At 41.8% G+C, this 14,163-nt stretch overlaps 1 protein-coding gene across 2 annotated transcripts; it reads left to right on the top strand.

The window, feature by feature from the left end:
- Positions 1 to 3,086: 3,086 nt before the first annotated feature.
- LOC105731632 (zinc finger protein 717-like) lies at positions 3,087 to 11,377 on the top strand. Of its 2 annotated transcripts, XM_064370128.1 has the most exons (6): positions 3,087 to 3,270; positions 6,764 to 6,818; positions 8,226 to 8,273; positions 8,573 to 8,699; positions 8,943 to 9,035; positions 11,169 to 11,377. In XM_064370128.1, exons 2-6 carry the CDS (start codon positions 6,804 to 6,806, stop codon positions 11,189 to 11,191), a joined length of 306 nt encoding a protein of 101 aa, XP_064226198.1. In that variant the 5' UTR covers positions 3,087 to 3,270; positions 6,764 to 6,803; the 3' UTR covers positions 11,192 to 11,377. The 2 variants fall into 2 exon arrangements, with proteins under 2 accessions (XP_064226198.1, XP_064226197.1); XM_064370127.1 differs by lacking the exon at positions 8,226 to 8,273 and having other exon boundaries at positions 3,090 to 3,270.
- The last annotated feature ends 2,786 nt before the right edge of the window (positions 11,378 to 14,163 follow it).

Genomic DNA, 14,163 nt, shown 5'->3' with positions numbered 1-14,163 from the left:
TTACCTTCTGCTGTGAATGGAAGCAGCCTGTGGCCTGCATCAGAAGATGAGCAGATGCTGGCGCCATGCTTATTGTACAGCCTGCAGAAGAACCACGAGCCAAATAACCCTCTTGGCTATTCAACCTCAGGTTTCCTATACAGCACCATGACAGGGACTCAGACAGCCTTTACGTTTAAGTTGCTGTGTCAATACTGAGGTCATATTTTCTGAACCAAAATATACATAGACATTATTGGTAAATTTATTCTAAAGTTTAAATTTGTGTGTTAATTTGTTTAAATATTATGTAAATGGAACCACTATTCATTATGTGCTTAACACCTTTACTGGAAACAAAATTACACTACACTGGCACAAAAAGTCTTGAGACAAATGAAAATGAAAATACAGGCCAGGTGTGGTGGCTCACGCCTGTAATCCCAGCACTTTGGAAGACTCAGCAGGTGGCTCATTTGAGGTCAAGAGTTTGAGACCAGCCTGGCCAACATGATGAAACCCCATCTCCACTAAAAACACAAAAATTAGCCAGGTGTGGTGGCGCATGCCTGTAATCCCAACTATTCGGGAGGCTGAGGGAGGAGAATCCCTTGAACCCGGGAGGCGGAGGTTGCAGTGAGCGAAGATCGCACCACTGTGCTCCAGCCTCAGTGACAGAGCAAGACTCTGTCTCAAAAAAAAAAAAAAAAAGAAAGAAAGAAAAAAGAAAGAAAGAAGGAAAGAAACCACCTCAAAATAACAAAGGTCAGACCTGAGAAGCCCACAGCTAGTGAAGAGTGCAACTTTTTCCTCCAGGGTCAGCAGTGAGGTGAGGGAACCTCCGCTTGGCACGTCTGTTCACCACAGCGATGGATTTTTGTGTAGAGCTACTGGGCAACAGAAAGCAGTATCAGTTATTCAAATTGGAAGAAGTAATTTTGGATTTGGTTTGCTCTTTTCTAATTATTTAAGATGCATTATTAGGTTGTTCATTTTAAGTTTTTCTACTTTTTTTTGATGTAGGTGCTTTTTGCTATAAACTTATCCCTTAGCACTGCTTTTGCTTATCCCATAGGTTTTGGTTTGAGTTTAAATATAAAGTTTTTCTCTTCTCAAAAACTCAGTGTCATAGTATTGGCTTTGAGTGCTTTGGGCAGTGAGCCCCCTTTTTTAGTTGGTAACGGTGGCAGCTGGGACAACTCGACAATGTAAATAAATAAATGACATCTAGATTGAAAAGGAAGAAGTACAGTTATCTTCATGTACAGATTACAGGATCTTGCATTTAGAAAATCATACGAAATTTACTAAAAAGTATTAGGACTCATGAACAAATTTAGGAATGTAGCACTCTACAAGATTGATACACAAAAATCAATTGCATTTCTTTACCAAGAAATCAAGAATCCAAAAATGGAATTACAAAAATAAATCCTGTTAAAATGGAATCAAAGCTGGGATAACTTTAACAAAAGAAACTTAAAAAAACTACAGTACATGGTTAATGTTGGAAACACACAGATATCATCCCTGAGCTTTCTCTCCTTGGCTCTGAGGACTTTACTCCATAGGGTGAGGAAAGGGATTGCATTCTTGGCTTTTATATTATATTAGGTGGGTTCGGGGTGAGGTGTCTGCACATTCAAATAAGTATCACAATATCTCCTTTTATGGATAGAAGACTGAGGCCTACAAAGACAGGGAATGACAATCCATATCGTAGAAGGTGGATATCAGGCACTGATTTCCCCTATGGAACCCCGACCAATTATCCTGTATTTAAAGGATTCCCAGATACCATACCAATAGGTGTTCAAGAGAGAGGCCTGAGATCCAGGTGTCTGAGGAAAGAAAGCTAGGAATGCCAAAGTCTCAGGCAAGAGTGCCCTGGGAAGATCAAGGCTGACTTCCCTGGATCTGCAGAATAGTCACTGAAGGGCAATTGTAGGATCAGAAGACAAACTTGAAAAAGGCAGGGCATACATTAGGAAAAGAGAAAACCAGGGATAGGCCTTGGGCAAGAGAGAAGCCTCTCACACCCTCTATCCACCCATCCCTAAGCTTTATTCCCTTTCACCCAACCCCATTCCGCTTCTCAATCCCTATCAACCCTGATCACTCAAATTGGGCATTTCCCTGTTTGAAGAGGAACTTCAGTGATAGTGGAAGCTCTGAGGAACCCCTGTGCCTAGATTTCAGCAGAAAACAGAAAAAAAAAGGGGCAAAGTTCATGTCCATCTCACATAAACAAACAAGAAGTAAAGATTAGATTGATAAATGGGTGGATGGATCTTGGGGAATCTCTGGCGAATAAAATTCAGACACTTGTAGTGTAAATTGGCACAAGGACCCTGGCGTGCACCTACCCTATGACCCTGCTATTGTATTGCAGTGTGTACCCTAGAACATTTTTCCAACTATGTAATAAAATCCACTGAAGCTCACACCTGTAATCCCAGCACTTGTGAAGGCCAAGGTGGGCAGATCACTTGAGGCCACGAATTTGGGACCAGCCTGGCCAACATGGCGAAACCCCGTCTCTACTAAAAATGCAAAAATTAGCCAGGTGTCGTGGTGCCTGTAGTCTCAGCTCCCGGGAAGGCTGAGGTAGGAGGATCGCTTGTACCCGGGAGGTGGAGGCTGCAGTGAGCCGAGATCTCGCCATCGCACGACAGCCTGGGCGACAGAGCGAGGATCTATCTCACACACACACACACACACACACACACACACACAGATGTTTGTTCTATAACAGCAACACCTATATCAGAACTTAAAAAAAAAGAAAGGTTACTTAGTAATATAATCGACTAGTTGGGCTGCATTCGAATTTTCCCATTATTCTCACAATATGCCTGGTTGTCAAACCGATTTAATAAAGAACCAGATTCCACGTGTGTCAGGCGGGTAGACTCCAAACCCGATCCATCCTCGGCTCCTGCCTGGAACAGAACTTCCCGCCTCAGTACCGCAAGGTCTCGTGGGAAACGCAGGCTCGCCTTCCAATGACGTCACCAGCACAGGACGGCGGGAAGGGCCTTTTGGATTCCTTTGCGCATGCGCCGCCCCGCCCGCTTCCGCCATCTTCCGCCTGAGAATCTCGGCCGTTGCTGCCATCGAGAGGCTGCTCTGGAGGCTCTGAGGCGGGTGTCTTCGTCCCTGCCGGTTGGTGGGAGGATGAAACAGGAACCGGCAGGCTTGGGGGCGCCCTAGGGAGACGGGGCCGACGTGCCACAGTTGATGGGAGCAGAGGCGTGGGCGCATCCCGGGTGGGCGGGACCCGACGTGCAGGTGCGTGCAGCGGACCCGGGCGGGGGCTGAGAGGGCGGCGCTGTGGGGAGGGAGGGCGCGGGGTCCCGGCTCTGAAGCCGGTTCTAGAAGCGCCGGAGACGCGGGGCGAGGCCGGTGGCGCGGGGACGGGGTCTGCGGGGAGGCCGCGCTCCGGCGCTGCATGGACCCTGTGGTGGCCGCGGCGTTCCGTGCACCACGTGTGAGGTGAGCGTGCGGACAGTTTTGGGGAGACGCCCTCGTTCCCAGAGCAGCGCGCGCACAGCGTCTGTACTACTTGGCGCTTGCGTTAGTGGGGTTTCCCGGTGTCTCTTCAGCAAGTGGAGATTCTGCTTGTGTCACCTTCCTACCCGTCCCGTCCCCACTTTAGTTTATAGAAGTTTATACAAGATTTGGTTTCTAGGGAAGATGGGGTCTCAGATGATGGTCCTGTTTTCTTTGTGATGAAGTAGGTGTTACAAAGTTTGGAGGAGGGCACCCTTCAGGAATCCCACCTAAACACCCCTCTGGACTCTCTCTCACTGGTACCTCAAAGCAGAGGAGGTGTTACAGGTGAGCAGCCCAGCTTGTGTGACCCAAGCGATTATTTTCCCACTCCTCAGAGTGCTCAAGGTTTGGTTGATAATACCTTATCCAGTCGCTCTCAAAGGCTGGGTAGTAGCAGAAGGTTTGGACCAACATTCAGAAGGAAGAGGCGAATTTGGCTGAGAATGACGGGCGAGGGCCAAGGAGATGTTACTTACTGGAGGGGACTTAACAGTGGTCTTAGGTGGAAAAATAACCTGTTATACCTGAGAGGATCTGTTTGGAGTACTCACAGACACTTTCATTCCCTCAGGCTTTTCTCATTGTTTCCAGTGTCTGAGCTTTCTTCAGAGTAGTCTAGGCTGGGCATGGTGGTTCTCGCCTGTAATCCCACGACTTTGGGAGGCCGAGGTGGGGGGATCACCCGAATTCAAGAGTTCGAGACCAGCCTGGCCAACATAGTGAAACCCCATCTCTACTAAAAATACAAAAATTAGCTGGGTGTGGTGGTGCGCACCTGTAATCCCAGCTACTTGGGAGGCTGAGGCAGGAGAATCACTTGAACCCGGGAAGCGGAGGTTGCACTGAGCCAAGGTCGTGCCACTTCACTCCAGCCTGGGCGACAGAACGAGACTCTGTCTCAAAAAAAAAAAAAAAAAAAAAGTAGACAGATACAGGAGGATCACCTGAGGTCAGCAGTTCAAGACCAGCCTGGCCAACATGTAGTGAAACCCTGTCTCTACTAAAAAATTAAAAAATTAGCTGGGTGTGGTGGTGCACACCTGTAGTCCTAGCTACTTGGGAAATAGGCAGGAGAATTGCTTGCACCCAGGAAGTGGAGGTTGCAGTGAGCCGAGATTGTGCCAGTCTACTCCAGCCTGGACAACAGAGTGAGACTTCGAGTCTTAAAAAAAAAAAAAAAAAAAAGTCTATCACCAAATTTAGCATCTAGTGATATGCCGAAGCTCCCTCTATCCTCGTCCTGGTAGTTCAGTAAGGGTTTGACAAAGTATTTCTACCTTATGAGAAAGATGAAAAAAATTTGGCTTTGAGGAGCTGTGACATACCAGGGTCACATGATATATAGATATTATGCATCCTGAATTTTTGGCTGGTGTTATTCATTTTGCCTCAATTAAGTCAAAACTGTTTCCTTTTGAAATTTTTGTTGACACTGAAGCTAAGAACAAACATTGCTTTAAAGTACTTTCCCAGCCCCTCCCTGCCTGCCCACCCCTCCCTCCACAAAAAAATTAAAGTACCTTCCCTTGCCATTGGGAGGCCAAGGCAGGAAGATTGCTTGAGCCCAGAAGTTTGAGAATAGCCCGGGCCATACAGGGAGACCCTATGTGTTAATTAAAAAAAATAATAAACATTTAGCTGGTTGTGGTGGTATGCACTCGTGGCCCCAACTGCAGTTGAGCCCAGGGGGCAAAGTTATGGTGAGATGTGGTTGTGCCATTGCATTCCAGCCTGGGTGACAAAGCGAGACTCTGTCTCAAAACCAACCAGCCAACCAGAAACGTTTCCTTAACCATCGCTATTTTTTTTTTTAATCCCCAACTCTTTTTGTGAATTATGTTACCTCAAGGGTAAATAACACAAGTGTTTCCCACTTAGTGTCAGTAATCTGAAATTATAAATTCTGTAGGAAAACAATAGCATATTTTATATATTTAAAAACTGTGTCCCACTTCTACTCCAAACCAATACCTTAAAATGTAGGTAGAATACAGCACAATGCTCACTTGTAAGAGATCCTTTTTGTGTGTTTTGTATTTTAAAGTCAACAGATTTTTTTTTATGATGTAAAGAACCTCAAAACACAGTTTACTCGTATGCAAACAGTTGCTTTTTATAATTCACATCATCTCCTGGCACCAGCAGTCTCACTGATTTCCATGAAGTTGGCATTTATTATGATTTGCAAAACTTCTGCATGAGGTTGTGATGTTCTAATGATCGTATTTGACAAGTAATTTCACATTAGCTCCTTCACATGGTTGTCTTAAAAATATTGTGTTCTGGTGGCTTAGGTGTATCAGTGTTCTTTGTGAAAATAACCAACCAAAACTCACTGGCTTAAAAAGAAACAACTGTTTTATTTGATTGAGTTTCTACTGATTCACATTTTGGCATGTGTTCACCTGGGCATTTCCTATGCTAATGTTGTTTGGATCACAAATGAAGCTTCAGTCATCTGGTGCCTTTACTCACACGTCTGGTGGTTCATTGAGCTGACCCTTGTTTAAGAAGGGAAGCACCAGTGGACAAGCACTTTTCCAACCTATATTTTCGTCATATTTTCTAATGTCCCATTCGGCCAAAACAAGTCTAATGGCAAAGCCCCATTTGTTATCAGCAGACTATATGAGGTCTTAGATACAGGGAGACATGTCATTAGGAAACGTTACTAAAACAGTGAATCCCAAGAAATACACAGTATGTACGTTTTCACCCCTATATAATATAATTGTGGGCAAAGAACGTTGGCTTGCAAGGTGCATACTTCCATGATGCTTAGGTATGTAAAAGCAAGATGTGTTCTAGTGGAAACACCTATATGAAATCATGTAGAATCTCTTTATTAGCAGTGAAATAGTTAATGCAGCCCAAGTATATTTTACAATATTAATTTCATTGAAGACTAAATGTGTCTTTCTTTGGTTTAAATTATTAAATTGTTTCTTTGGGTAAATTAATTGTTCCTAAATCAGTAGGTAAGATATGTTTTCATCAACCCAGAAATAAATTGTATGTGTCTCTACCAGTTAATGTACTTGTGGGTACATCTTCAGCAGGGAATTTCTTGCCCCTTACTGAGGCATGAATGACTATCTGTCACAGGGAGGTTTTTGTTGTTGTTGTTTTAGTCTGTTCCAGCTATTGTGTAGAGGGTTTTGGGCAGGAGAATCTAGGACCAAGCCACACCGGTTCTCCCTTAATCCACTCCATTCGATTTTTCCCCCAGCTATGCTTCCAGAGTGCTCTGTGCATTTCCAAGATCAACAATGAATAAATCTCTGGTGAGTTACTTGTTTATATATGTCTCACTTTGTTTTACATTGCATTTTTTGCCTTTATGGAGTCCATGGATTAAAATGGAAAAATAAAAATAAGTAAAATTCAGGTTAAAGGAAATGCATTTGTTCCTTTTTTCTTTCAGATTCTTAAACGATGGTGGGTACAAGTACCATACAAATTCTGATACTTTCCAAATATTTCTCTTCGGCTTAGGTATCTTTTCTGAACTCTGGAGTTGTATATTCACTTGCTAGTTGGACATCCCCATGTATGATACCTCAGATGTTTCCAATATGATGTGTCTAAGTCTGTGTCATTGTATTTTTAATTTTCTAAATTTTACTTTGTAGTGCCAGCACCTCGCTAGACGTGATTGTGCATCGTTTGGAAGTAAAACTCCCTATTCTGCACAGCAAATTAGTGCCATATTCTTTTTCGTTTCTCCTTTTCCTTTTTAAATATTCCTTCCCTGTTCTGTATAATTTTTTTTTTTTGCAACGGAGTTTCGCTCTCGTTACCCAGGCTGGAGCGCAATGGCTTGATCTCGGCTCACCACAACCCCCGCCTCCTGGGTTCAAGCAATTCTCCAGCCTCAGCCTCCCGCATAGCTGGGACTGCAGGCACACGCCACCATGCCCAGCTAACTTTTGTATTTTTAGTAGAGATGGGGTTTCACCATGTTGACCAGGATGGTCTTGATCTCTTGACCTCATGATCCACCCGCCTCGGCCTCCCAGAGTGCTGGGATTATAGGTGTGAGCCACTGCGCCCGGCTGTATGTTCTGTATTCTTACTGTTCTGTGATAGGGTGAATGTGGTCATCTGTCACTCTTGTTTTCTTCCCCTCTGGCTCTTCCTGAAGTCCTTACCCATTCTCCCCCTAGGCGACTGTTAAAATGCTTTTTTGGTCATGTGACGTACTTGTTCTTACAGGTATTTACACACATTACACCCACAAATGAGTGTAAATATTACACAAATTTGCACATTATTTACGCCTGGTGGTTAGGAAAATAGGGGTATTCACCCTAGGGTGGACACAAGCAGTCATTTGGCATGTAGGAAGGAAATGTCCAGATGCTTGTGTACATTATTGTAATTTATAAATAATTTAAAAATAAATTCTGGAGATAGGTCAGATGTTTAAATGCAGAATCACTCCCTAATCAGTTCCTTCAGTGTTGTGCTCTCTGTCATCACAGTCCAGCATCATTCACCCAGACGTGGTTCTGTGTGTAGTTCCATTAATGTGGTATGTGTTCTTCATGTCATTGTGAGTCGGCTTTGGTGTTGCCTCATAGTCATGAGAATACACGGTTCACCTGGATGTTCTAAACATCTTTGGTTTTTCAATAAAGTGCAACCTTACAATACAATATGAAACTTTATTTTCTCCTTTCTTACTGTAGTCGACATTGAACTATGTCTCTACTAATTCATCTCCCGTATTTTTCCAGGTATGTATTTGTAATTTTTGTCATCATACTAGATTACAGCAGAATTTTATTCCTACTTTTATCTTTCACAATAAGGATGATTCTAGATCTGAAGGCAAACTTTGTAATCTTATTAACAAAACATTATTGTAGTGGCAGGATATTTCTACTGTGCTTGTTCTTTCTCCATATAGAGTACAGAGAAGCTACAGTTTATGTAAGATACACATGAGAGACATGCATCTATAGAAGAATGAACTCTGACATTCCTATTCTTGTGAACCTGGGCTGATGACTTGAGGAGAAATGTGCTGTTACAGGGATTGGTGTCCTTTGAGGAGGTAGCTGTGCATTTTACCTGGGAGGAGAGGCAGGACCTGGATGATGCACAGAGGACCCTGTACAGGGATGTGATGCTGGAGACCTACAGCATCCTGGTATCATTGGGTGAGTGAAACTTTCCAGTAACCTCCACAAGCAACACTTCCTATATTCCTAAATATAGAAAGCATTTATAAGGTTTAATGCTATTTAAGTGTAAGATTCCATGTGAAGAATGTGTCAACCCTCTCTAACAAAAGATTCGAATTGGTTCCTTCATTATACAGCTTCTGAAATGGAGCTATTATCATTCTGAAAAGGACCTTACTTTGCAGTTTGGCTAAGTCCTCCGTTATTTCCCCTTACCAGGCCATTGTGTTACCAAACCTGAGGTGATCTTCAAGTTGGAGCAAGGAGCAGAGCCATGGTTAGGAGAAGAATGGGCAAACCAAGGCCTCTCAGGTTAGTCAATGCATGCTGGGCAGGGAAGCCAGGAAAAGTCAAGGCCAGTGTTGACTTGTTTTCACCAATTTCTCTCCCAAGTCCTGTACCTGAGGACAGCTGGTTTTTATGCATCAGTTCTGTGAATTATATCATCTCCAAGTTGGGCTGTCATATATATGTCCCTGAATTTTATTTTGCTGAATACTTTAAAATATTTGCTTAAAACCTAATCCCTACCTTGCTCTTCTTAGATACTTTTCTTTGCTATTAATTTTCTCAGTTTTCTTAGTTGTCTTCTTTTCCTCCATGTTCATGGACTGTTTTTTCCCCAGACATTTATTCATACGTCCATTTATTCTTTCAGCATATCTTAACTGAGTAGCTGGTAAGCCTTGGTAATTTTATATTTACATTTGTAACAGCAGTGGTCAAAATAATTTTTTCATAAAGCGTACATTTTGATGAGAGAAACAAAATAATATATGTTAAGTAGTTGTAAAAGAACCATGTGGAATATTTAACCAGCATGAAAAAAAGGTATATAATTTAGGAAGGACAGTAAGACAATGCAGTATCAGAGTCATTGTTAACTTTGGCATAGTTCCAGTTCAAGTTAACTCTCTTACTTGTGGCACACAGTAGGTAAATATAAATACAGATGTAAGAGTGGACATTACAATTGGAGATACAAACTTAAAAATTGATAGGTCAGAGCTGGTGTTTAGAATCATAATTATAGAGGAGGTCACCTAGGGAGTTGAAGCAAAATAAGAGGAATCTAGGAGTGAGCCTTTTGTGTAATGACATCAAAAATCCTTACAGTGAGGAAGACCCAGCATAGGAGCATGGAAAAGAATAGGCCTGGACTTCAGAAGAGAACCAGGAGATTCTGGGTTCCAAAGTCTATTGAAGCAAAGGTTTCATGTTGAAGGGCTCAGATCTCTATTTTGCAGTAGACAATAAGAAGTGTACAAGAGAGTCCATTTTTTTCTGAAACTAGGAAACAGCTGAAACTTGAACCACAAAATAAAAGCCTTCAGAAGCATTGAATTATGAAGCAGGGCTGGATGTGCCAGGAATTTTGGGGGAGAAGATCAGGATTGTTCATCTCAGAAGGATCTAATAAATGACATTTCAAAGATAGTGGACACTGCCTAAGTTGTAGAACTGAATCTTTAGGACCAGCAGGGAGGGGATGCCCACAGTGATGGAGTGGAGCTTCAGGTACCTATTATAATTCTGAGAAGCAAAAGGAGTCAGGTGAAACTCGAAATTTGCGACAAGCAGTCTTCATCTAGTTTGGAGGAGAGATTTTGCATTTGAAAAATGCCCAGATGCTGACTGGGTACAGTGGCTCATGCCTGTAATCCCAGCACTTTGGGAGGCCGAGGCAAGTGGATCATGAGGTCAGGAGTTTGAGACCAGCCTGACCAACACAGTGAAATCCCTTCTCTACTAAAAATACAAAAAATTAGCTGGATGTGGTGGCAGATGCCTGTAATCCCAGCTACTCAGGAGGCTGAGGCAGGCGAATAGCTGGAATGTGGGAGGTAGGGGTTGCAGTAAGCCAAGATTGCGCCACTGCACTTCAACCTGGGCGACAGTGTGAGACTCTGTCTCTAAAAAAAAGAAAAAAGAAAAATGCCCAGATACGTATAGCCATTCCCAGGGAAGCATGAAAACTAAGGAAATACTGATGTAAAATCTGGTCCTGAGGACAAGTGGCCATCTTGTGCACCTGCAGGAAGCCGATCCAGGAATACCTTATCATCTTCAAAGGAGAATAAGAAAAATCACACACAAGCTACCTCCCATTGTTACAACAATTAAATAGAGAAAAACAACAGAGAAAACAGTTGGCAGTTGATAAGCACTTAGGTGAAAATTACAGCTGGGTGTAGGTGAATATTTTTTACCAATTTTTTTTTTAATGAATTGAAACAAAATTAAAAAACAGGGGAAAACATTTTACATTAATTTCTTATATTAAGTTAGGAACAACCATGTGCTTATAAAGCCAGTACTGATAATTGATTTTTTAAGAATATTACACCACTAGGAGAGAAAGTAACTTCATTGTCTTTACATAAGCATTTCACAAAAAATGCTTATGGGCATTCATGTTTTTTTTTTTTCCGTTTTTCATTTCAGATGTCCAGATGGTACATAATTGAAAGAAGCCAGGAAATTCATCATAGACATACGTGGCAAGTGGCAATCACCAACAACAAAACATCAACTGAAGAAACAGTTGAATTAGGAAAAATACTTAATTTGAGCTCAAACCATATTCCAAATGTGATGGTACATAATGCAACCTATTCAGGAATGAGGCCTGACTTAAATATAGTCAGAAAATATTTCTCTCTGTTGAGCCTCATGAAATGCAGGCAGAAAGAAAACCTCATGATTGAAGTATAACTGGGAAATCTCTCACACATGGTGAGTATCTTAGTCACCGCAACAAGATTCATATGAGGAAGCAGCTTTTTGAATATAGTGGACAAGGAAAAGCCTTCAGCACTGAGGCAGAGAAGAGTCATGGGGGATAGATGGCATGTACATATAATGAATATGAGAAATCCTATGATAAGTCAGCACTCACTTCCCAGAAGGTAACTGCTGAATGTAATGTATGTGGGAAAATGTTTCATATAAAGTCTAAGCTTACCAAACATCAGAAAATGCACACAGGAGAGAAACCCTATAAATGTATACAATGTGATAAATCGTTCATTAAGAAATCATACCTTGCAAATCATCAGAGAACACACATGCGGGAGAAACCCTTTTCATGTACCAAATGTGAGAAATCCTTCTGTCAGAAGTCAAACCTAATTGTTTGTCAGAGAATCCACACGGGGAAAAACGCTGTGAATGTCATGAATGTGGAGAAACCTTCTGCCAAATGTGAGCCATTATTTATCATCACAGAATACACACAGGAGAGAAACCATATGAATGTATCGATTGTGGGAAAACCTTCTACCAGAGGTCAGCCCTTAATGTACATTAGAGAATTCACACAGGAGAGAAACCTTATGAATGTAATGAATGTGGGGAAACCTTTTATCAGAAGTCAGTCTTCACTGTGCATCAGAGAATTCACACAGGTGAAAAGCCATATGAATGTTAAGAATGTAGGACAACTTTTCCTCAGAAGTCAGAACTTACGGTACATCAGAGAACTCACACGGGAAAAACCCTATGAATGTAATGAATGTGGAAAAACATTTTGCCTGAATTCAGTTATTATTATACATCAGAGAACTCACACAGGTGAGAAACCATATGAAAGTAAAGAATGTAGGAAAGCTTTCTACCAGAAGTCAGCTCTTGCTGTACATCATAGAACTCACACAGGTGAAAAGACCTATTAACATGCCGAAGGCGTGAAAAACCTTATTAGCAAATCATATCCTACAGCATATCACTGGATACATACAGGAAATAAACCCTGCTTATGTAACCAGTGTGAGAAATCCTTCAGGCACAAGTCGAGCCTTCCTATCCATCGGAGAAGTCACACAGGGAAAGCCCTATGGCTGTAATGAACGTTGGAAACACCTGTTAGCAGAAGCCAAACCTTAGGAGGCATCGGTAAATTCATACATGAGAGAAAGCCTAAGAGTGTAATGAATGTGCAAAAACCTTTTGTCTAAAGTAACACCTCAGCAGGTACTAGGGAATTCACATAGGAGCGAAATCCTGTGTGTCAGAGACTGGCTATGTTTTCTACAGAATTCACCATTTTTTTCTCTTGGACACATGGACTGCATTTCTCAGCCCCATGTTACTGTGGCTGAGACATAGAACTGAGCTCTGCAGTAGACTCTGTACACAAGTTAGGGTTAGGGTCAAATATTCCTCCCTGACATTGAAAAAAGAAACATTTTATTTTCTTTAGCCATCGAAACAGAACTTTTATGTATGCTTTTGGAGGAGGTCACCATGCAGAGCCCACACTTGAGGAGTGGGGAGTCAGCCCCACCTCCTTGATGCTGAGTGTCTATATCAGGTATTTATAAGAGATTTCTATTCGGGCCATTTATGTATCAATTTAATCATAAATAAATACCAGTATGGACACTCAGTTACTTTAATGTTTTGGTTGTTATCCAATTCTGCAGTATTTTGTTGCTCTTTGTTTATAACCTGTGGCCATTGGGAGCTCTTTCCACTGGCTCCTTTGATATAATTTCATATGTTTATTTATTTATTTACAATTTCTTTCTGTTACTTCAAAAGTACCCTGGCTCATATATTTTCCGTCCTAGTCCTAGTTTCAACCGGTTTTTCAAAGACCCCTGATTTCCTTTGTTAGAGAATGGTATTAAAAACTTACATCTGGCCACTAAATGTGGTTATTGCATCATGACCCTCACAGCTGACAGTGCAAACAAATATATGTGTGTATTCTAACTTATATGTACCCACTTAATTATACAGTTTCTACATGGAACCATCTGTATATATAAGTTAAATGTGAGTTTATATCTATGTTTTATATATGTATTCTGATCTATTATCACAGAGATCATTCCAGGCTCCCACATTTCTTATCTGTAACTTCTCACTCTAACAGTGAGGAACCTTGGCTGTCACTGTCTGCCATTTATTTAATTCATTCTTGATCCAGATTCCAGGTTGGGATTTAAGGAGAAATATATTTGGTCTCTGTCTCCAGTTCATAGTACAGAGCTCCTAAAACTTTTATAATTTCCTGAACAACAGGGGTGCTAGGAACATCTTGTGTTCTCACATTTGGTCTTTGGCCCTGGTTCCTGATGTGGAATCTCCTGAGTGATAGGAATGTCTTCTGTAAGGGCCATCTGTGGGTTCCTAGATGGTTTCAGGATTGGGGATAGTCACCGGAAAGACCAAGCCATGATAAGAAGCTTGTAACTTTTAGCTTCACATGCAATCCTTTGAGGGTGTGAAGGGACTGGAGATTGAGTTAGTAGTTGATCATGTCTACATGATGAAGCTTTCATAAAAATTCCTAAAATGTGGAATCTGGAAAGTCCCAGACCAACTCTGACAGATTTGATGTCTAGTGAGGGCTCATCTTTCATAGATAGTGCCTTCTAGCCATGTCCTGACATGGCAGAATTGGGGGGGAAAGGCTACTAGATTATTTTATAAG

Source organism: Aotus nancymaae, unplaced genomic scaffold, assembly GCF_030222135.1.
Source record: "Aotus nancymaae isolate 86718 unplaced genomic scaffold, 86718_ANA_hifiasm-v0.15.2.pri h1tg000100l, whole genome shotgun sequence".
Taxonomy (NCBI): Eukaryota; Metazoa; Chordata; class Mammalia; order Primates; family Aotidae; genus Aotus; species Aotus nancymaae.
Note: the sequence above shows the minus strand (reverse complement) of the source record. Positions and strands in the feature narration are given on the sequence as shown.

Excerpts from the sequence above, each read along its gene's own strand:
- LOC105731632 (XM_064370128.1), top strand. Across the intron at positions 8,274-8,572 it reads CATCTCCCGTATTTTTCCAG|GGATTGGTGTCCTTTGAGGA; the intron begins GTATGTATTTGT and ends GTGCTGTTACAG. Across the intron at positions 8,700-8,942 it reads CAGCATCCTGGTATCATTGG|GCCATTGTGTTACCAAACCT; the intron begins GTGAGTGAAACT and ends TCCCCTTACCAG.